The sequence below is a fragment of the Dreissena polymorpha genome, chromosome 4 (genome assembly GCF_020536995.1).
Source record: "Dreissena polymorpha isolate Duluth1 chromosome 4, UMN_Dpol_1.0, whole genome shotgun sequence".
NCBI classification, from domain to species: Eukaryota; Metazoa; Mollusca; class Bivalvia; order Myida; family Dreissenidae; genus Dreissena; species Dreissena polymorpha.
The window spans coordinates 138,174,887-138,199,828 of record NC_068358.1 but is presented as its reverse complement, the minus strand read 5'-3'; the positions used below and the strand labels follow the sequence as shown (position 1 = coordinate 138,199,828).

At 35.0% G+C, this 24,942-nt stretch overlaps 2 protein-coding genes and 1 long non-coding RNA gene across 3 annotated transcripts in view; all 3 read left to right on the top strand.

Moving 5' to 3' along the window:
- Positions 1 to 4,032, top strand: part of LOC127876899 (uncharacterized) — a 31,269-nt gene extending 27,237 nt beyond the window's left edge. The window contains exon 6 of the mRNA XM_052422406.1: positions 3,778 to 4,032. Within this exon, the coding sequence (XP_052278366.1) occupies positions 3,778 to 3,877 (100 nt within the window). The 3' untranslated portion in view covers positions 3,878 to 4,032. The remainder of the gene's footprint in view (positions 1 to 3,777) is intronic.
- LOC127876895 (uncharacterized) overlaps positions 1 to 16,607 on the top strand; it is a 122,668-nt gene extending 106,061 nt beyond the window's left edge. Inside the window, exons 2-6 of the mRNA XM_052422402.1 lie at positions 6,272 to 6,564; positions 10,684 to 10,885; positions 11,021 to 11,116; positions 11,554 to 11,661; positions 14,373 to 16,607. Coding sequence (XP_052278362.1) covers positions 6,506 to 6,564; positions 10,684 to 10,885; positions 11,021 to 11,116; positions 11,554 to 11,661; positions 14,373 to 14,669 — 762 coding nt within the window. The 5' untranslated portion in view covers positions 6,272 to 6,505 and the 3' untranslated portion in view covers positions 14,670 to 16,607. The remainder of the gene's footprint in view (positions 1 to 6,271; positions 6,565 to 10,683; positions 10,886 to 11,020; positions 11,117 to 11,553; positions 11,662 to 14,372) is intronic.
- The window catches only part of LOC127876901 (uncharacterized), a 95,970-nt gene extending 77,689 nt beyond the window's left edge, over positions 1 to 18,281 (top strand). The window contains exon 2 of the long non-coding RNA XR_008048143.1: positions 17,335 to 18,281. This is a non-coding gene — a long non-coding RNA (uncharacterized LOC127876901). The remainder of the gene's footprint in view (positions 1 to 17,334) is intronic.
- Positions 18,282 to 24,942: the final 6,661 nt, after the last annotated feature.

Below are 24,942 nucleotides of genomic sequence, written 5' to 3'. Positions count from 1 at the left end.
GTCACATTTTTTGCCCAATTTTCATGAAATTTGGTCAGAGCATTTGTTTCCTTGATACGAGAGTTGAGTTGGAAAATGGTTCCGGTCAGTTAAATAACATGGCTGCCGGGGGGGGGGCAGTTTTCTTATATTTATATAGTAAAAAAACATGTGAACACTCTAGAAGTCACATTTTTTGCCCAATCATCATGAAGCGTTGTGAAAAGATTGGTTTTTATATATATCTCAGATGAGTTTGCAAATGGTCCCGATGGGTCAATAAACATGGCTGCCAGGGGGGGTGGGGCAGTTTTCCTTATGTGACTATATAGAGAAACCCTGTGATCAAACACTAAAGAAGTCACATAGTTTGCCTAATAATTGTGAAACTTAGTCAATACATTGGTTTTATTGGTTTCTTGGACAAGTTGGAAAATGGCTCAGATCCGTGAAACACACTTTATAGCTCACCTGATTGCTCAGGTGAGGTTTGAGGATTGGTCTTTGTCCGCTGTCCGTCTGTACACATTTGGTTTTTAAACCCTCTAGCATTCACATTTCTCAAGCATTCTTTATCAAAGTTGCTGAAAGATCTCAGTCAAGTTTGATGATGAGCAAAATCACATAATTAATGCCATAATTATTGCCCTTAGATTGTCCAAATTTTCATTATATTATTAAAAATCCGTGTAAGCAAAGTTTGAAGTTTGGTAAGGGGGGTCAACTCAAAATATAGGTCACCATTTCAAATCTTACAAAAACAAAAACACTCCTTACGCCAGAGTTTTGGTTCAATAATGATGAAACTTGGCCAGGATGTTTGTCTGGTCAATATATAGGTCAAGTTTGACATAAGGTAAAGATTGAATGAACCGACTCCTCTCAGGTGAGCGAACTAGGGCCATCTTGGCCCTCTTGTCCTTTGATAACAGCAAGTTTCTTTGCCTTGTCACTTTGTCTTGTTTTTCAAATTAAAAGAAACTTCATATGCAGTATTCTTATGTAGGACATGCAAAGATTGTCAGGTTGTTTCACTCCAAGAATTGTTCAGGGTGTTTTTCTCCCTTATAATACTGTCATTGCCATGTAATGTCACAGAATTGTTAAAGACAATTATAATGAAATTTTCAGTCACTTTCTTACCCTAGGAATATTTTCAAATTGTTAGATTCTTCTGGTTTATTTAATCTTTCACGCAGTTTTAAGCTTGACTATTCATTAAATAGTTCAAACTATACCACTCGACTATTTGTCTGAGGCAGCCTGTGGGATCACTCTCTATCTCTTTTTAAGCTCACCTGAGCACAACGTGCTTATTGTGAGCTTTTGTGATCGCCTTTTGTCCGTCGTCAGTCGTCCTTCGTGCGGCGTCAACATTTTGCCTTGTGAACTCTCTAGAGGCCACATATATTGTCCGATCTTCATGAAACTTTGTAAAAACATTTGTCCCATATATACCTGGACTGAGTTAGAAACTGGGTCATGCTGGGTCAAAAACTAGGTCACTACGTCAAAAAAAAAGAAAATCCTTGTGAACACTGTAGAATTCACATTTGATGCCCAATCTTCATGTTACTTTGTCAAAATGTTTGTCTAAATGATATGTTGGTTGAGTTTAAAACTGGTTCCAGTCCGTAGAAAAACATGGCCACCAGGGGGCGGGGCAGTATTCCTTATATGGCTATTGAGAAACCTTGTGAACACTCTAGAAGTCACAATTTCATCCCAATCATCATGAAACTTGGTCAAAACATTGGTTTCATTGATATCTCGGACAAGTACGAAAATGGTCCAGATCAGTGAAAACACATGGCCGCCACGGGGCGGTGCAATTTTCTCTATATTTCCTTATATGGCTATAGTAAAACCTTGGTTACTCTCTAGAGGCCACATTTATTTTCCGATCTTCATGAAACTTGCTCAGAAGATTTGTCCCAATGATATTTTGGATGAGTTAAAAAATGGTAACCTGTGCTTGAAAAACATGGCTGCCAAGGGGCAAGGCATTTTTCCTTATATGGCTACATATGGCTATAGTAAAATCTTGTTAACACTCTAGAGGCCACATTTATTGTCCAATCTTCATGAAATTTGGTCAGAAGATTTGTCTTATTGTTATCTTGGATGAGTTCGAAAATGGTTACATTTGCTTGAAAAAATGGCTGCATAGGGGTTGGACATTTTTCCTTATATGGCTTTATATGGCTATAGTAATATCTTGTTAACATTCTAGAGGCCACATTTATAGTCCGATCTTCATAAAACTCTGTCAGAAGATGCATTCCAATAATATCTTGGAGGAATTTAAAAATAATGCCAGTTGGTTAAAAAACATGGCCACCACGGGGGCGGGGCATTTTTCCTAATATGGCTATAGTAAAACCTTGTTAACACTCTAGAGGTCACATTTATTTTCCGATCATCAGGGAACTTGGTCAGAAGATTTGTCCCAATGATTTCTTGGATGAGTTCGAAAATGGTTTTGGTTGCTTTAAAACATGGCCACCAGGTGGCGGGGCATTTTTCCTTATATGGCTATATATGGCTATAGTAAAACCTTGTTAACACTCTAGAAGCCACATTTATTGTCCAATCTTCATGAAATTTGGTCAGAAAACATGGCTTCCAAGGGGCGGGGCATTTTTCCTTATATGGCTATAGTAAAATCTTGTTAACACTCTAGGCCACATTTACTGTCCGATCTTCATGAAACTTGGTCAGAAGATTCATCCCAATAATATCTTGGACGAGATTAAAAATGATGCCGGTTGGTTGAAAAACATGGCTGCCAGGGGGCGGGGCATTTTTCCTTATTTGTCTATAGTAAAACCTTGTTAACACTCTAGAGGCCACATTTATTTTCCGATCTTCATGAAACTTGGTCAGAAGATTTGTCCCAATAATATCTTGTTATCTCAGGTGAGCGACTTTGGGCCTTTCATGCCCTTTTGCTACAGATATTGAAATAAAACATGTGTTTAGGGTCTTTATAATAAGTAACTGACCAATATCTATGGCGGTGACTAGCAATTAAGCATTATGCCACTCTTGTAGTAAGGAAAGTCAGGTAAAGGTTTGCAGTTGAGATGATATTCAGGTGATTGCAACAAATATGTATCTTATTAGCTGCAACAAAATATTAAAGTAAATATCTTGGGATAATTATTGAAGTTCCTTTAACAAGGCCATATCTCTGACTTGGAAATTAGCATAATTTTGCACCTTTTTACACCAAACAAAATTAGTATGTCAGTGTAAAACAACTATATCTTTCTATATATACTACAGATTTTGATTTAAAATAGTTCTGCCAATTTTAGCAGATAATGTCAGAATGAGATTTGAGATCATGATACAATTTAAGTTATGATAAACACAACAACAAACAAGTATCTCTTTAACATTTACAGATACCTCATTCATGAATTTGGAGACTTCGCGTCAGGTCACAGGCCTGTAACTAATTGAGGTAAAAGTCAGAAAACGATTGTGCAACAAATCCATTTCTCTTTAAATACTAAAAGTATACAATTATAGATCAATAAATGCGTTTGTGGTCAGTACTAAAAAATGTTTCGTGATCACCAACTTGAGCAAGGTGTTTACACTCATCTAAACAATTGAGCAAAATCTCAAAGTTGAGTTAAAATATCGACTTAAGTACACAGTAACTCCAATATAACGCTCTCCGTTATAATGCTGAATTCAATATAACGCGGGTGAGTCTTGGATCCCGTTTTTTCTCCAACCTTCCATTTCTGATTCAAAACCATGCTATGCAACTTCATGTATTTTCAGACAATTCAAAGATGGCGGCAATCACATCTTGATTGCTTTATTCAACCGTCCGTTGAACCGGATTGTAATCGCTTCGAGGTTAAACAACACCGACAGCTAATTAGTGTTAATCTGTTGTGTAATGTCGATAAATGTGTGAAAAACTCGTGTGTCAGTGTTTATTACATGTATTCCCTATCAGAGCGGTTTGGTGTGCTAATTTCAATAAGTTAAGTGCAAACGGAATAATTATAAAATTAAAGTTGTTCAAAACGATAAAAACCTTCTTACTTTGATATGATTGCAGTTTGACTCTGTAATAAAGGAGCGGCTTTGAAATATACTGTGCACAGTATAAAACAAGTTTTCTGTCATTTCATTATCATTCTAGTATTTAGTCATTGAATTCATTTCTTGTACAAGATATTAATTAAATACCACGGTAATTCAGACGATTTATTTACGTGCTACCGCAGTGTAATTGTTAACAGAGATTCACTTTCATTTTTGCCCAGTATCATTAAGTTCCCGAAAAGCACGTTGTTTGCATGACGGTGTATGACGCAATAAAACATTTCTGTACATGTATCGTATTGCATTCAATCTAAATTTAAATTCGCTTGTCCAATGAAAGCTCTGCCCCATAATGCACTGTTCTCTTTACACATCTGAAAAATGACGTTTGCATATGGTTGTGTTTACGAAATTCATAAACATATTTATCGTCATAAATGTTCAATATTATTATTTTTTTAAGTAATGTTGTAACTTTATTCAAATTATTGGATTATCGGATAAATTTGCACATTAGAAAAGCGGTATGTATAATTTTATCGATACGATTCGGTTTATATGCATGTATTCGCGGATGACAACACCGCATGGTACTACACAGGACCTATATTATAGGCTATACTATGCCTGTTTTTATAGCCCCCTGCAATAAATGAGCTCAAAACTTATAATGCGGATCTGTTTATAACGCTGTTGCTTGGCTTGGACCCCGTCATCTGCGTTATATTAGAGTTACAGTGTATGTTCGTGATACTAGGCCATGGTCTCTGACCAATTGCTTAACTCTCACTTAAAATATTGCAGAAAAATGCCCCATTGTACTTCCATAAAGGTTAATTGTTGTGTTTGTCAGTCATAAACTTAACTTTGTAAAGACTAAACTTTGCATATTGCAAGCTTTCATGGAAACATAGCTTCGGATTGCATTAATTTTTGTTGGCACATTGGGTTAAAGATCAATATAAACTGTTTCAACTCAGTGACCCTTATAATAATATTATTGCTTAGGCATGTGTGGCCAGTTGGGTGCAGGTCATTGTTACTAATAAATAGAAAAGTGTTTTCTTCTCAATAGCTTGACTCTTTATCAATGTATTGAGCAGAAATCTTTTGAATAGGTAACTGAAAGCAGACTTTGTATTGCGTAATGAAGTTAAAAAACATTGGTAAAACACTGAAATCTTTGTGGCATGGTCACGTTTTTTGATATTATACATAAATTGTCAAGTTTATGTTTGCATATACCTTTTTTTATTTCTACAGATACTTTTTTAACCATTTAACGTTAGATTACGTCTTCATAATTGTGCTATCAATTACTTAATTTTGATGGAGATATTTGAGCTTTAATTGTGTGTATGGATATCTTGCGTTCATTCGTTGATTAGGATGGACCTTTGGGGATCAGTTTAGTCTATGTAAATGTCACAGTTACTTAAAATAGAAAAAAAAACTATATTACTTCCATTCAAATTAAGGTTTAAAGTGGAAATTGTGTTTGTAATTGGGTTACATAAAGACCTAGCTAATGATTATATAATAAATACAATTAAAGTTTAAGGCCGTTTGTTACCACATTTGCTTGTTTCCTTGCTTTCAATCAGCATATCAATTAGCAATACAAAATAAACAGCAAACAATCATCAGTTTCTCTAAAATTCATATTTTTAGCAATGCCAAGTAACTTTTTATATGACATCTTTATCCAGGATTAAAAATGTTTCGAAAGAGCACAACTGTTTTTTAATTTTATATAATTCTATATATAGGATCTTGCATGAGTGGTCGTTTTGTATTGAATTTATTTAACAAGTCATCTAAGTTAAGATAAAAACGAGGCTTGCAGAGTTTTTATCTTTATTTGGATGACGAGTTTAATAAATTCAATACAAAATGACCACGAATCTAAGATTCTTTTTATAACATGACCAACACATTTTCTTTTTATTTTATGCTCTTTTCACCGTTTATTCACATTGTAAAAGAGTTTAACTGAAGAAATTCGCTAGAATAATGACGTCATTTCGTTAAAAAACGTCATTTAACAGTTATATAAGTAGTGAAATAACATTCGTGTAATAAACAAAATTAAGCATTACGTTATTTCACTCCTGGAGCGTAGGTCATGTTATATGTAAAATTATTATTACTATTCTTAGAGGTTACTTAATATTTTGGTATTTAACTTGATACATGCAATAAATTATGTGTTGTTTTGTAGAGTTGAGCAAGAACAAAACAAAATCAAGGAGTTAATGAAGCGAATAAAAGCCTTCTTCAGGACAACAGTAATTTTGAAAAGAAGCTCAATGAGGTTTTTGACAACCTTCAGAAACAGGATAAAACAGTTCAAGACTTATTGTACACAAGAAATAAACATCTTCAACATATTTCTACCCTGGAAAATGATGTGAAGAAGTATAAACAAGACATTGATGATAGAGATAGAACTATAATGTCACTTGGAAAAGATTGGCAGAGCCTTTCCAAAGAACATAATGATTTAAAAAGCAGGTAAAATGAAAATATATATGCATTTATCTATACGTATATTATAACGAATCATTATATGTGTATAGCTTTACTTAAAAAAAGGCAGGCTATTATACTATGTAATTGATTCCGAAAACGTTTTTTATTCCCCCTGTAGGGTGGCATGTAGTGGTCGACTTTCTGTCTTTTTTTAAAGAAAACCTATTCAGCATCCTTTTAATAAACTTTTATTAAAAATGACCTTGTTTTTATCTCACCTGATAATGACATGTGATCACCATATGTCTGGCGCTGTCACTTTTCAAATTTGAGCTTGTTCCATCTTTCGTTTTGTATTTGTATACCCTTCTTGGAGTCGAAGGCATTAATAATTGCCCTTGTCCTTTGGTACCTACGTTCTGATGCTTGTTTTTTCAAATCCTTTTTAAATTCTGGGTGATTTATGCACAATCTTTCAGTTTTATGACCTTCATGAGTAGATGATTGCAAAGACATGAATTTGGGTTGCTAAAATTGTAGGCATTAGTATGGCCCTTTGTGTGTTTTTCCACCATATAAAGCTTTTGGTTTGAACTCTTCTTTAACTAGTGGGTGGTTTACGCTCAGACTTTCACAGTTGAATGACTGTAATGTGCAGATCATCTCAAAGAAGGGAATATGGGTTGCAACGAGTTTTATCTGATTTATAACCATTTGTGAGTTTTTCCACTATGTGAACATTATTTTTTCAATTCTTTTAAACATATGGAGAGATCTTGCTCAGATGAATAATCTTTATGTGTAAAGGAAGGAATTTAAGCTGCAACCATTTTCGTTTTTCAACTAAAGAAAATATATGTCCAAAATGTTTAACTTCTCATAAAATACTTGGTGCATCTTACTTAAATTGTCACAGTTTAATGACCTAAATGTTTCTATTTTTAGATTATCATAAATAATGTTTTATATATATTTTCTATGATCACGAGTGAAGTAAAATCGACATTCCACCGAATCCAACAAATTTCTTATTATTTTATTCTTTTACACCGTTTATTTACATTGTGAAAGAGTTTAACTGGAGAATTTCGCTGGTATAATAACGTCATTTCGTCACACTAATGACGTCATTTTGTGTTTTGAAATGTATTGACGCACGCCAGGGGAGAAATTCCGAAAAAGGGTAACTATTCAGCGAAAGGGAAACAGCTGTTAATTATTTTCTTGAAAAAGGGGCATAAAAGAAACAGAAAATGTGTTCATGTCAGTGTAAGATCGTTTGTTATTTCACTCTTGATCATAGAAAAATAATATTTTCTGTGATCACTCGGGGAAAAAAAAAACTTACACTGACATGAACAAATATCCTCTATATATAAGTTGTAATTAAACTGTGTAAGATAATGAGAAGAAGTGCAATGTGCAAGAATTAGACTAATTTAAAAAAGTTGGTGTTCTTTGTTGTGTTTATATTTTGGAGAAATATTTTAAAAGTATTTAAAGGAAACTTACATCCGTTTATGTTAGGAACACTGAGGAGCAGTGTAGAAAGTTTATAAATATTTAACGTCTTTCAATAGTCTTTAAGAGTATTTAACTTTGTTACCTTTCTTTTTTTCTAAAATAAATTAAACTTTTCTGTTGTCTGTTATCCATTACTTTTACTGTCATTATTTTTCATATGAAACATGACTTCAGGAGCATAACAGCAATTATTATGCCCCCCCCCCTTCAAAGAAGAGGGGATATATTTTTTTGCACCTGTCGGTCCGTCGGTCCGTCCACTAGATGGTTTCCAGATGATAACTCAAGAACGCTTAGGCCTAGGATCATGAACCTTCATAGGTACATTGATCATGACTGGCTGATGACCCCTATTGATTTTCAGGTCACTAGGTCAAAGGTCAAGGTCAAAGTGACTCGAAATAGGAAAATGGTTTCCGGATGATAACTCAAGAATGCTTAGGCCTAGGATCATGAAACTTCATAGGTATATTGATCATGACTTGCAGATGACCCCTATTGATTTTCAGGTCACTAGGTCAAGGTCACAGTGACTCGAAATAGTAAAATGGTTTCCGAAAGATAACTCAAGAATGCTTACACCTAGGATCATGAAACTTCTTAGGAACATTGATCATGACTGGCAGATGACCTCTATTGATTTTCAGGTAACTAGGTCAAAGGTCAAGGTCACAGTTACTCGAAATAGTAAAATGGTTTCCTAATAATAACTCAAGAATGTTTACGCCTAGGATAATAAAACTTTATAGGTACATTGATCACGACCGGCAGATGACCCCTATAAATTTTCAGGTCACTAGGTCAAAGGTCAAGGTCACAGTGACTCGAAACATTTAAATGGTTTCCTGATGATAACTCAAGAATAATTAGGCCTAGGATCATAAAACTTAATAGGTACATTGATCATAACTGGTAGATGACCCCTATTGATTTTCAGGTCACTCAGTCAAAGGTTTAGGTCACAGTGACAAAAAACATATTCACACAATGGCTGCCACTACAACTGACAGCCCATATGGGGGGCATGCATGTTTTACAAACAGCCCTTGTTTAAGAACTGACTTGTAAAATATTGTGAAGTACAGTCTGTGAGTGCAATCTTAATGTGATCTTTTCACGGTTTGGTAAATTGACAAAATTGAAAATAGTTGTTTCAAATTCGCAAATTTACGTTTTAGTCATGATATTTGTGAGGAAACAGTATTACTGAACATTTACCATAGTCCAATATAGACATTTTATGTATCTTTTGACGATTTGAAAACCTCAAAATTATAAAACGTTCCAATGCGAAACGATTGAATAATTTGGAGAGTTCTGTTGTTGTCGTTTAAATTTACGAAACTACGAAGATTGCTTATATAAAGTATAAAATACTTAAACTGTGTATACCCGGCGGAATAGCCGAGAGGGCTAATGCGTTTTACTTCAGACGAACTCCAGTACTCCGGGGGTCACTGGTTCGAGCCCTGGTACCGGCTACTTTTTTTTCCTTTTTTAAATTTTATTCTTGATTTTTTACTGGAGCTTTTAAGATCCAATGTTTACATTTATCAATATAAAGCATTTAATGACAAACTTCAAAATATGCCAACATCTGTAAAAAGGCCCCTTTAAGGCCAATTGTCCAATTTAAATTAGCATGAAGTATCTCAGTTGATAACAACCACAATCGTTTAATATACTGTAAAAAATAACATGGAATCTACAGGCATACTGATCTCTTTATCCAATGTCAATAAGACAGTTTATTGTAAGCAAGATTATTAAAGTTTGTTTGTGTATTGAAAATTTATACATCAATACCTTGAATCTATACTCATTTTTTGATTGCATTAAGGATTGATGGTGTCAAGGTGAAGATCATTTTAGTACATATTGAAAACGATCTTGTGATCAATAACTCTATAAAAAAGAGCTATTGTATTGAAACTAAAACTATACATATTAAACAAATGTTATTTTCAGACTGCTTGGATTGCATGTGACATTCATTAGCTCATGGTCAAGATAACTTATAAAAAGAATGGATTTTGCTTCATGACTTCTTAACCTATTGTTTTACAACAAGTTACTTAGGTTTTTAACCACCATTTGGGATGGCAGACAGGGTCAATGTCAATTTTACTAAATATAGATATACACGGTTTCTGCTGTTTCACCTATTAACAAATTGAGCTATTTATTGAAACTTGTCACAATAAAAGCTTTGTATCAGACCTATTATTTGGTTATATATGCGGTGCATTTAAAGTGTTCAAGGTAATTGTAGATTAAAAAATTGTTGATAATCAATAATTGTACAGCAGATTGAAAAATTAAATTTATACAGATATACCTTATTTCCAAACTCTTGGGATGAATCATCAGGTAAATCTCAACAAGGTCAATGTCACTGCACTACTAAAATAACATAATATTTCTTAAATGTATTGAGCTCTTGTGATGAAAAAGTAAAAATGGAAACATTTATAGAAACTTCATTGTTGATTGTGTGTGAGGGGCATGGGGTCACACAGTGTTAAACATCAAGGAATATGTGTTTTGAGAAAAAGTTTCTAAATTAAAAATATAGTAAATTACTTGAATTATGTTTTTTTTTAAATGCCAAACCTCAAAATTACATTTGTTATTTAGATTTAGCAAATTAGCAGGCCACAAGCTTACTGATCAAAACCCAGACCTATCTGACCCGAGTGATCCTAACAGAGCCATGAAGTTGTCTGATAAGTTTGGGGCTTTGTATGATGACGCATGGACAGATGCATTTGAACACCTGACTGGCAAGCAGAAGCAGAATCCAAGAGATGTCATACAATTTCTTCTGGAACGCTTGAAGGTAAATTTTAGTTGCAATTGTTTTCCTTTAGTAATTCTTTTTCTTTACTTGTGTATAAGCTGGATGTCTTTTAATCATTGTACATTTGCAATCATATTGTAATAATCTTGTTATTTATTGTATTTTAAACATAAGGACTGTTGGGAAAGTTGTAAGAAAGTGGCTGATACATGGAAGGAGTCCCTGAAGCATAAATTCCTTCATCCTGTACAGGACAATGACGCAATGAGTGTAAGTTTATTCTTGTCCCATCAAAATGCTTTAGAGGCTACAGTCTAGGTTTACTTTTATGTATTACCATATAGTGCAAGCATATACTTAAAATATTTGTCTAAATAATGATAACCGGGTAAGCAGGTATTTAAAAATGTTAAGGGTTGATATAGCTTGTTTGCAATAATTGGGTTTCTATTTAGGGCTAGTCTGGTAAAGGACACTATAACAAATAATAGCAAATTATTATTCACTTGAGTAAGGATGGAGATATGGTGCTAAAATTTTGTGTTTCGTAGCTCTCATGTAGACCTAGCTTGCATGTATTAGGAGCCATTTGGTTAAACATCAAGACCACTGTCACTTAAACTCATCCAAAATTTACAAAATAAACTGTGGGTATACATGAAGTGTGACACTCATATAATAATAAAAAACTTACACATTACATCCAGAAAATGGCAGGTGAAAAAATGAAACTGCGGCTTGGCTCAAAGGAACAGCGTCTTGTCGGAGATGCATGTCTAAAGATTGCTCCAACGGTTGGAGTACTTGTGAAACAGGTAGACATCCTTATTTGAGATTTTTTTTAAATTTTATCACAATAAAACAAGCTTCTGATCTCGATTTTCTACACAACATATTTATGCACCCACTACCAGTAGAAAGGGGATGTCTATAGGAATCACTGTTTCCTGATTATCTCTCTGTTAGCCTTGTCCAGTCTGTATTGTTTCCACGCATTGATGGATTTTAAATTAACATAAATAAATATTCACCTGTAAAAGACGATAAAAATAAAATAAAGGCTTGTCAGCTCATATCTTTTTTATGCATATAAGAATATTAAAGTTACATAGAACAACTTTAAAATTGTAATAGCTTTTCTTTTACAAGAATAACATCCTTACATTGAACTCCATACTCGGAGTCAAAAAATCTAATTAAGGTTTGATTGTTAAGGCTGTATGAAGGCATCAAACAGTATGAAGGGTTTTCAATCAGTATCATTAAATGCTCTAGTTCACAAATAATGATTTTAAAAAATGCAAGCTTTTCTTTCATCACTTGGAATTATTATTGGCAATTATGAAGAGGAGGATCATGCAATTGTCGGACAGTTTTATAGAAAACTACTAATTATACACCCTGATACAGAAAAAAATGAGATATAAATGAATCTCCATGGACAGCTGTCAATCAGTCTGTCTGTGGATGCACAGTTGTCGCATTTTCAGTATATGTTATTTTGGCACTGCATTATGTATCAACATGATCATTATCATTCAAGAAGCATAGCTGCAACAAACTTATGACTTGTTCTTTGCAGTGCCCTTAAATTCATGTTATAAAGTTGTTAATTTTTTTAGTTTGGTAGACTGAGATGTTAATTTGTGCACTTACATTTTGTCCAGAGTATTTCTCAAAAACTCCAACAATTTTTTACTTTAAACTTCTTAAGTGCATGTAGTTAGATCTCTGAGGTATTTGAGTTCCCAAGAGCCCTAACTCTTGCCTCCATTTTAAGAGATATTCATTAGTTTTTTTTACTTTTGATTGGAAGAATTTACTGAAAATTATAAGAATTATCAATCTCAAACTTTATATGTAGGAACGTCTTAATTAGGGGAAGCGCATTGCATTATTTATGAACCATAATTCCTGCTTTCATAAAGTAACAGTTATTACAGTTGTGAATGTTTATGATGAACTGAAATCGGTTTAGAGCATACTTCTTTACTATACATGTAGTATGATGTATCAATATGAAACTTCATACGTAGGAAACTTTAATTGTTGTGAAAACAGTTATTAAAGCTGCATTGCAAATCCTTTCTTACAAATTGGGTATTTCAGGCATGACAGTGACAGTACTTGTTTTAATTGGTTATCTGTTTTGTCTTCTGTTGACAATATAATTTGACTTCGAGTCGGGATACAAAACATGAAGAATGTGTGTTACCTTAATTTTGCAGACTTCATTAGCTCTCTTTTTCAAAAATGAATTTGAATGTTTTTTTTCATTTTTATGCCCCCTTCGAAGGAGAGGGGGTATATTGTTTTGCACATGTCGGTCGGTCCGTCCGTCGGTCGGTTGGACTATCCACCAGATGGATTCCGGATAACTCAAGAACGCTTAGGCCTAGGATTATGAAACTTCATAGGTACATTGATCATGACTGGCAGATAAACCCTATTGATTTTCAGGTCACTAGGTCAAAGGTCAAGGTCACAGTGACTCGAAAAAGTAAAACGATTTATGGATGATAACTCAAAAATGCTTAGGCCTAGGATCATGAAACTTCAAAGGTACATTGATCATGACTGACAGATGACCTCTATTGATTTTCAGGTCACTAGGTCAAAGGTCAAGGTCACAGTGACTCGAAATAGTAAAATGGTTACCGGATGATAACTCAAGAAGCTTACGCCTAGGATCATGAAACTTCATAGGTACATTGATCATTACTGGCAGATGACCCCTATTGATTTTCAGGTCACTAGGTCAAAGGTCAAGGTCACAGTGACTCGAAACTGTAAAATGGTTTCCGGATGATAACTCAAGAATGCTTACGCCTAGGATCATGAATCTTCATAGGTACATTGATCATGACTGGCAGATGACCCCTATTGATTTTCAGTTCACTAGATCAAAGGTCAAGGTCACAGTGACTCGAAACAGTAAAAAGGTTTCCTGGTGATAGCTCAAGAATAATTAGGCCTAGGATCATGAAACTTCATAGGTGCATTGATCATGACTGGAAGATGACCCCTATTGATTTTCATGTCACTAGGTCAACGGTCAATGTCACAGTGACAAAAAACGTATTCAAACAATGGCTGCCACTACAACTGACAGCCCATATGGGGGGCATGCATGTTTTACAAACAGCCCTTGTTTGGAATGGGGCTTATATTTGGACCCCCAGGATAGGCCAAACCTAGGTGTCAAATAGTTTTTCAAGACTTACATAGCAAACTAACAAAGAAAAAGGAATTCTTCAGAAATGGCAAGGTCGAATGGTTTAATAATTTATGTTGTTTGTAAATTTCTTTGTAGTTCTTTATTAATTTATGCCCATTGGGTTACATTTGCCATGCCCCTGGTTGTTTTATTGATGCAACTTGCAACATTTCTTTACGTTCGGCATATATGTTATTCGTCACAATTGTGACAAGGTCTAGTTGAAATATATTTAAACAACACTTGACTATTTTTCTGTTGAGAAAAACGTTTTTTAAGCATGTTTATTTAAGACCAATCTTATTGCAGTATTTCATAACACAAATGAAGACAAACAAGTTGACCAATGATTGTTTGACCTACCTCGAAGGATGTGTTGACGTTTGTTGGCTGATGGTGTTTGCTGAACCACCCCTCCATATAGATTTCAATATAAAACAAGGCGACAAATTTGACCCAAACCGACATACTGCATACTCGTCGTCCGGTGAAACAGTGGAATTTTTGGTCTGGCCACCCCTGTACAACGCTCTAGATGGTGGTGGCATGCTGCTTTCTAAGGGAACAGTTTCCACAGAAAGAAAAATAGTTAAACAGAGGAAATAATTATAGTATACATTTATAGCATGAATTGGTTGTAACAATAAACCAAATCAAGCTTATTTATTTGTCCAAAATAATGTTATGTATTTGAAGTTAAATGTTCTTCTGTTAAAATATAGCTATTCCCCGCAATGTGGATGGGCTTAAGTATTGTATTTGTATAACTGTGCAAACATTATTTGAGACTGTTACTTCATCAATTATCTGGTCGTATGACTGAAGTGCAGCTTCCATTTATATATAACATCAGCATTTATTTAGAGTGAAGAAAAACAATTGCCATAAATGATTCTTGCAAACAACTGTGGATTCCCTAGCTCAAAAGTCAATATAACAATTAGAGGTCAAAGGTCAAATATTGGAAATGCACATATAATCCACAATGTAACTTCACTGATTATGTTATTTTGAAAAAAGTCCGCCAAAATAATTACAGTTTGTCATGCTTGAACAGTTTTCATAGCCTTGTCGACATGCCACCAGTCTGATGCTATAAAGGTGTTGTTAGTGCTTCTGTGTCAAGCTGTTACTTTGTTTACGTATTTGTTTCTATACCAAGCTTTTGTACTTGTTAGCTTTTCTGTATTGATTGTAATGTTGGTACATGCATTTTTTATCCTTGATGTTAAAAGCAACACAAAATTAGTGACTTTAAATTATGTTGATGCAATTGTAAATATTTTTTTTTGAAGGTTTGAATGTCAATTCAATGTTTAATTTCTGCTCCATAACATGTGGTCTTTTGACATAATTGAATATATGGGACATTTATTCCCAAAGATCAGAGACATACATTTACATACAAATGGGTAAATAATAGACCAAGGTCATGGTTCAATAGCAATTTTCAACAGCTCTGCAGAAAAAAACATAACTTATTTTGCATGTTAAAATTGGAAGCATGTTTTTGTTACTTTTGGTTAGACTATGGCTGGAGCTAACGAATGTGTGATCATTTCCAAATGTGTAATCTATTCTTTTTTCTTTTTGATGTCATTTTATGATTTCAATAAATTCCATTAGTTTTTATATGTATATTTTTAGACTTGTTTAGCTCATCTATTGTTTGAAAAAAAAGAGCTATTGTCATCACCTTGGCGTCGGCATCCGTTTAATTGTTGTGTTTAGGTCCACTTTTCTCATCAATTATCAAAGCTTTTGCATTCAAACTTGGTACACTTACTTACTGTTATGAGGGGACTGGGCAGGCAAAGTTAGATAGCTCTGTCTAGCATTTTGATAGAATTATAAGCCCTTTTACACTTAAAAAATTGAAAGTTTGGTTAAGTTTTGTGTTTAGGTCCATTTTATTCCAAGATTATCAAAGCTATTGCTTTCATACTTGCAACACTAACTAACTATCATAAGGGGACTGTGTAGGCAATGTTATGTAACTCTGGCTGGCATTTTGACAGAATTATGTGCCCTTTTTATACGTAGAAAAATTTGGTTAAGTGTTGTGTTTTGGTCCACTTTACTCCTAAAGTATCATAGCTATTGCATTCAGACTTGGAACACTCGCTAAATGTCATAAAGAGACTGTACAGGACAAGTTGCAAAACTCTGGTTGTAAATTTTACGGAATTATGGCCCTTTTTTAACTTAGTTACTTTTAATATTTGGTTTAATTTTGTGTTTAGGTCCACTTTACTTCTAAAGTATCAATGTTATTGCTTTCAAACTTCAAATACTTGCATACTATCATGAATGTACTGTACCTGGCAAGTTGAATTTGACCTTGACTTTTGAATGACCTTGACCCCAAGGTCAAATTATTAAATTTTGCTAAATATCCATTACTTCTTTATTTATGATGACATTTGATTGATACTTTGACAACTTTGACAAAACAACACTTACCTGACACACCACAAAAGACTCCTACCAAATCATCCCCATTCCCCAACCCAGAATCCCCTCCCCCCCCCAAAAAAATGTTTTTTTTCATTTCCCTCCCTCCCCCCGACCCCAAACTTGACCGCCCCCCCCCAAAAAAAAAATAAATAAATAAATGAAAATAAAATAAAAATAATTTTTTAACCTTGGTTAAAAAACACAAATATTAATTTTTATTATTTTATTTTTGAAAGACCGTCCAACCATCCCACCCTAGAATTACCCAAACCCCTCCCCAAAAAAAAATTCTTTTTGTAAAAAAGAATAGATGAGCGGTCTGCACCCGCTAGGCGGTGCTCTTGTTTTACTGTATGTGTTGAATGTAATGCTGACTATATTGAATTATGATGTCATTTATGTGAATATTTTTATAATGCTTGTTTTATGAGATTCTAACTTGTATATTAAGTTTATGTTTCATAGGTTATAAGAATGGCATTCATGGTCTATTATTTGTTACTTATTTTTCATAAATTTTACTTATGGGAATCATTGGGTTATTAAAGTTTCCATTTCTTATTGATACACTTACTCAACATAATAATTTTCTACTTGTTATAACATTTATTTTTCATTATATAGTATACCTGATGACCAGTTTAAGTGTAACACTCAGGACTGATATTTAACAGTCATAATCAAATGTTAAATCGACAGTTGTTTTTTTAATTATGATTGAGATATTGTGATGTTATTGTGTGTCAATGGTAAATGTTCTGCTACTAAAAATTGAATCAAGTATTTCTGTCTTATAACTTTAGTTTGGATGGAGGTATTGTGCTTTAATTATGCTTGTAGGAATTATACATGCAGACCTGGAGTGGGATTCATTTCGCACCGGTTGGGTCAAGGTCATTGTAAAAAGAGATTAATACAATTATCCTCAAAAACTGTAGTTTGGATTAATGTATTTCGCTGTAATATTGTGTGATGGTAGCTTCAATGCATACCCTGCTCTTATACTTTATTAAATCCAACTAAAAATATTGGTAATTATTTGAAAATCTATTTTTTATGTCTCATCAGAAATAGTCTTTAAACAACTCCTTGTAAATGACTAACTGCTGCAAGAAGCTGTCTTGCAGCTTATTTCACTTTTTTGGAACAACAAAGACATCATTTCACTTAGAATATATTAAGTGTACCTGCAAATGCAAATTCTTCTGTAAATGCGAAAAAGACCCCAGACAACACAAAAACTCAAGTGTTTAACGAAAAGCAATTTAAAGGTCTATTGCATCACTAATTTGTTTTGTTGGAATCAAATGTTGGTCAAACATGGCATGCCTTTTAATAATTTGTCAATTTGATGAACCTGCAGGAAACATATCTACGGATATATGTTTACGGTTCCTCGTTTTGGAAGTTCATATCTTAAAATTCACATTGTATTGTCCATTTCAAGTCCATAATTTTGCCTCTGGGTGATTGTAATGTTAATTAACATGATTTGTTTTTCAAAGCATTCTTCTGTGTCTGTAACGTCTCGCATGTTATAAAGAAGTCCGCTGTTCCAATGCAGTATTTTGGAGTATGATTACATGCAATACATGCTTTTATTTGTTATGCATATGGCAAGAAACGAAACCATTCATGTCAGTCTAGCTTGAATGGAATTCATATGCATGTTGATTGTCTTGATAGATTTTTCTGACTGGCTCTATGGTTTGAGTGTTTTGTATAGAAGTGTATGATTTGATAAATATACAATGTATAAAATTTTGACTTTTGTTTACTTATTTGATTGATGTTCAAGAATGCACTCGTGTGTACAGTTTTAATTATTTCATATTTCTTCACAGCATTTTACATACATTTTATGTTAAATACATTTTTACTCCTTTTTCAGAACGTAAACTGACATTTTACGGCTAACGTTATAGATAGTATTGACGTTGACAAAAAAATGCGCACTGAAATGAACACCAGTTTGAAGAAGCAATCTTTAATAACTGTTATAAAGGCAGTTGTATACCTCACAGTGTCGAATAGTTATACTAATTATTTGCCTTAAAATGACCAAACGGGACAGTTGACAGAAGCTGAAGATGAACTTCAAAATAATATTAACAAACATAACATTATTCAAAGTGATGTTGAAACCACATGTCTGTCTTATCGGCCACCAAAGATTGACTGCCAAATATATATGAGGCGCGTCGTGAGACAACTAGGCTTAATGACATTAATGACGTTATTGGGAAAACCCGCTTTAACCGACGTCATTGTTTTACCCGGGAAATATTTTAGTGTTTGGTTTAAAAATAGTTATTTGCGGAATTGTTGTGATTTTCGGAATAACATGATGGATGAAGAAATGGAGGCAAGTATTTGGTTGTTCATGATTGTAGTGTAATTAACTTTTATATTTGCGCCCATTTGCCTCTGAAGTTCATTCATGTCACATTAAAGAATATACAACACAGTAAGTGGTTGAAACTGTCTGGCAACAAACCTGTGCCAGACGTTTTATTGGTTAAAATAAGTAACCAAGATACCGGTTTACAGATTTATAACGCAAGATATACAGATTTATAACGCATTAAACATGTGGCATGAAGTTGGATATTAAACATGTGACATGAAGTTGGACGACCGCCGTCCAGCCAGCATAATAAACAGAACACAAATTAAAACATTGAAAACAGTGGCATCTGTACCAAGGTTAACAAAGTAACAATTGACTAGAACATGATAGGACTAGATAAAATAGTTTAAAAACACCACTGACGGAATCAAACAGGAAATTGGTGTTGTTGTTGTTTAAATAATAAGCTTTTCAATAATGCCAAGGTGGATGGGGGGGAGGATTGTGGGAAAATTCCTGAAAGTCTTGGGAGAAAAACCACGCTGCTGCTGGCTTCTTTGTTCGTCCAAAAAGAGGCTGGTATAGGTTACACACGGATAATTTTCAACTATAGCTTTCTAAAAGTTTTTCCCTCAGCCTTTACCCATTTGGCATTTTTATTGCACCCAATTATAATAACAACGTGCTGAATATAAATAACTTTATCGTACCTATAAAGTATTGTTTTATATTTGCGCCCATTTGCCTCTGAAGTTCATTCATGTCACATTAAAGAATATTCAACACAGTAAGTGGTTGATACTGTCTGGCAACAAACCTGTGCCAGACGTTTTATTGGTTAAAATAAGTAACCAAGATATACAGATTTATAACGTATTAAACATGTGACATGAAGTTGGACGACCGCCGTCCAACACACCGTCCAACCAAGGAGGCACAGGGCGCAAAAGGCAATGTAAAATAAGAAGCAATCAGTTGATAAAAGGCACTGCATAGTTTTTAGCAGAAGACAAAGGGTCTATCATAGCATGGCAATGCACAAAGTATATACAGCAGCAAACATTTTCTAGTACAAATATAAGGGTAACATGAATAAGTACATTTGTACATATTGAAATGAACAAACATCCCATGATGAATGCCCTGTAATCCTGAGACAAGTATAAAGTGGAAGGTGAAATGTACATATTTGTAATATTAACATATTCTTGTGATATCCAAATGTGATAAGCAAAAGTATAAGGAAAACGTACAATATGTACATATGTACAATGAAAGTAGACAAACATCCCATGATGATTGTCTGAACAGGATTGGACAAGCATCCCATGATGCCTGTCTTAAAATGGTTGGTAACAGTAAAAGATTGATTATGTACAATGCAAAATAGACAAACATCCAATGATGATTGCCTTCACAGGATTTGCCAAAACATCTCATGATGCTTGCCCTAAAGTAGTAAAAATAGTGAAACATTGGATATGTACAATGCAAAATAGACAAGCATCCCATAATGACTTTCCTCAAATGTTAAGTATAGTACTTGAGTCTAAGCAATAACCAGAGTATGTGTGAGCATTTAAGATCGAATACGGTTTAAACCAATATTTGGAACCCTTATGTAGCGCCGGAAAGCGTTGGAACGCCAACGGCCCATAAGCATGATTTGCTGTTCTGGAACACCTGCAAGAACGGCCTGTGTACAGGCACTGATTCTAAAACTGTGCAGCTTATATTTGGTGGTTGAAAGTTGACAAAAGGACAACAAGGTTTTGAATATTGTTCGGAATGCATTTTGTGTGATGGGTTCTGAGATGGATGAAATGAAGAGTGGTCCCGGTGTTGAACCACGCATTTTTAAATATGCTTTGAGAGCTTTGACTGGGCATGTTGAATTTTGTGCTTTAATTATAAGTTTAACAGGTTTTTCAGATTTTTTGGTTTTGTAATAATGTTATTCAATGTGGATTGCTTTTGATTGTAATGTGGTGTGTCAAAATTGCACCACTGAATTAATATTGAATGGAGTGGCTGGCAATAGTTCACCAATCCGAAAAAATCCAAAGAAGGCGAGAAGTATTACAAGTGACTGAATGTTTCTCAAAAGCAGGGGGAGTCTGTTGTCATGTTGTGTACGTAATTTTCGACATCCTGCAGTCATTCTACGAATAATATCTGTATTGCAAGGGTCAGAATGTCCAGCTATAGAATAAAAAAAGGAAATGGCAGAAAGGTGGCTGCTTATTGTGACTGGGGCCAGGTCTTGTGTATACAAGAATTTTGTGCTTTAATTATAAGTTTAACAGGTTTTTCAGATTTTTTGGTTTTGTAATAATGTTATTCAATGTGGATTGCTTTTGATTGTAATGTGATGTGTCAAAATTGCACCACTGAATTAATATTGAATGGAGTGGCTGGCAATAGTTCACCAATCCGAAAAAATCCAAAGAAGGCGAGAAGGATTACAAGTGACTGAATGTTTGTCAAAAGCAGGGGGAGTCTGTTGTCATGTTGTGTACGTAATTTACGACATCCTGCAGTCATTCTACGAATAATATCTGTATTGCAAGGGTCAGAATGTCCAGCTATAGAATAAAAAAAGGAAATGGCAGAAAGGTGGCTGCTTATTGTGACTGGGGCCAGGTCTTGTGTATACAAGTATGCAACATATTGAGAAACAAATTTAGACCGGACTGGAAAGTTTAAAGTTGCACCAATAATTTGACAGACAAAGTGCGAAAACTTATCCCAGCATTTCTGGTAGAAGTGGCGAATAGTTGGTGCCACGGATGCCTCCAGTAATTGCTGTTCTACTTCAGCAAGGTTGGGGAGAAAGATCCAGAGGAATGGGTAAGGGATGTGGGTCGAGGTATGGTGCTGCTTCCCGTGCTTGTTGAACCTGTAAGCGAGAAAGCAGGTCACATACAGTGTTTTCTGTGGTTTTGATGTGTTTGGCTCTGAAACAGAAATTGTGTTGTAGTGATTTCAGGACAATGATCCGGATGAGTCGCATCATAACGGAGTCTTTAGATGATTGTATGTTAAGGCATGAGACCACAGACAAATTGTCACATATAAACAGTATGTTTTTGTTTTTCCATGTCTGTCCGAACAATGACACAGCAAGAGAAATAGCGTACAGTTCCAGAACATTGATATGATGACATTTGGCAGGGGTGAGAAATTTTCCATATGTCCAAGAGTTCATGTGTGTGCATCCAAAGCCTTTTGAACCAGATGTATCAGTGAATAGCTTTAAAGAAATGGAAGTGACAAACCGGTCATTTGTCAGTAGTGTGCATTCATTGTATTTTTCGAGGAAAGTGTTCCAGAGTTGAAGATCTGCTCGACATTCTTTTGTTAGTTTTATCAAATGGTTGGGATTGGTTTTACCGACAGTGATATCATATAGTTTGCGAAGAAAACAACGACCTGGTTTAATTACCTTGCATGCAAAGTTTAGGTGGCCTAGGATGGATTGTAGAGTTTTTAAGGACACTTTACGACAATGTCTATATTTAGCAAAAAGTACCTTTAGTGCACATATCTTGTCTGGGAGTAAGCTGGCTGAAAGTGTATCAGTGTTAAGATTTATGCCATGAACTTCTATTGATGTAGTGGGAAAAACTGTTTTGGCATGTTTAATTGGTACGCCAAGGTCATTTGAGAGGTTAATGAAAGTATCAAGGGCGATTTGGCACTCATTTGTTTGTTTACGTCCTACAAAGATGAAGTCATCAATAATGTGAGATACCCGAAGAACCCCTAATTTGTGTTGTAAAACCCATTGTAAGGCTTGTGAGAAAGATTCGAAAATCGCCACTAAAGAAGATGCCCCAAATGATAAAACTGTTCCAAAATAAAAACAGTTATTGAAGGAAAACCCTAGTTTATGAAAGTCTTTTGGTGAAATTGGTATTATTTTAAAGCTTCTTCAATGTCCGCCTTAGCGACCAAGGAGCCTCTACCAGCCTGCAAAACAAATCTTGCAACATGGTCAAAGGTCTCAAGTGCAACCGAAGCATTTTCGTATGGGATAGCCGAATTGACAGATTGACCACACTTAGGGAAGGATAAGTCATGGATTATACGGAAAGTGTTAGGAGTCTTTTTGGGAACAACACCGAGGGGGGAGCAGATAAAATTGGCCAATGGAGGTGTCAAGTATGGCCCTTTAACACGTCTCAGTTTTATGTCTTGTATAATTTTTTGTTTTACAAGTTCATTGTGATTGTTCACAGATTGATGTTTTTATGCAAGCATGATGGTATAGAAGATGTTGTGCCAAGTGAAAACACATTTTTGAATCCGTCAATCAATTTTTGTTTTTTATTGGAGTCATAACCAGACAGATATGGTAACAGTTTGTCGGCCGATATGGGTGAAGGTAATTGAAATCTATTTAGACTGTGGAATTTGGGCTTTACTGGCTGTTCTTTTGAAATTTGCCGTTGGTGTGTTAGCGTTGTTTGCATGGTAGGGCCTGACAGGTTTGAAGCATCTGTGTGCGCCATGTGGTTGGTCGCAGTTCCCACACTGATGTAGTTGTGAGAATTTGGGCTTAAGGCCTTGGGATTTCTGTTGGTAGTCCCAACAGTATCCTGTTCGGCGCATGATGTAGGTTGGCATTGGAATTCTGGAATTGGAAGGAAAGGGACGAAAATTAGAGTGAGATTGTGTCTTTGTTAAAGAACAAAACAGGAATGTCTCTGTGTGTAGGGTTCCCCAAGGAAGTGGTTGCAGTGCCTTCAGCTGTCTGAACTTGATGTCGTATGTAACCCAGTTTGGTGAGTGTTGTGCGAGGTCCTCAATGATTGACATGAATTGGAACAGGCCTGATGCCTCCTTAGGATATTTGGAGACATAAACATCGGCAAAACGTTGGAAAGCACGGCACCATGTGATTATGTTTGTTATGGTCTTAGAGGCTTATTTTTGAACGGAAGTTGTTATTTGGTTGTCACTGCGTTTAATGACTGTGGTCTCAGTTGTTAGGTGATCAAAGATTAGCTTACTCAAATCGATATACTCTGTTCATGATTGCTTTACGCATTTTCACATCAATTGGAGGATGTACAGTGGAAAAAAGTCCTAAAGTAACACCTTCATTGTTGTCTGAGGTCACCGATGTCAAATCCTCTTCAATTGATTGCTCAGACGGCTGTTCGTCGTCACTCGTCTGTTCCGCTTCAGGCGCCTGGTTTGATGTCCCATCATTCTTCTGGAGGATGAGTTGGCCAATTTCTTTCAGGACTGCCTCATCTTTACTAAGGGCATCTGCAATCAGCTTTGCAATCCTGGATTGGGGCGCCTCTGGCGGTGAAGAAGCCTTCCTCTTACCGGTCTTGGCAGTGGATGGCTTTGCCTTAGGCATACTAATCTGAAAAAGACGAAAATGAACAGACAGAAAACATGCACTGCACTATATTATGGATAGCATTTGTTTATATGCCGATTACATGACATGTTGAATGCCAACATCTTCAATCAGTTATTCGGACAATAAGGTGTTTACTGTATGAGCATGTATACTGTCTGCTAACAGTATTAAAAAACAGGATATGTGGCGAAATAGGCTCATATTTGACACAAGTATCAATCAGGATATTGATATAGGTTTAGTGTCAAATAAGACACAAGTATCAATCAGGATACTTAAATCAGTTACGTGTCTACTAGGACACAAGTACAAACAAGTATCAATCAGGATACTGAAAAAAGTTACGTGTCAAATAGGACACAAGTATCAATCAGGATACTGAAAAATGACATGTGTAACATAGGACACAGTTAAACACAAGAACCAATGGGTATTGGTTACATAAAGCTGCTAGTACAAGTGTTAAACCAGATACTCAAAAAGGAAACCGGTATACTCAAGTAACAAGCAGGATACTTGAATGGAAAGTGGTAAATATAACACCATACCAAAAAGGCTCTTTTATTCAGGTAATGATTAACACTGTAATAATGATGGAAATGCTATGCTGCTGGCACAAATATTATATAGAGTTTATCGTATATACCTACGCTGATACTAATGCTCTGCCTACAAGTGTTGTGTGGACTAGG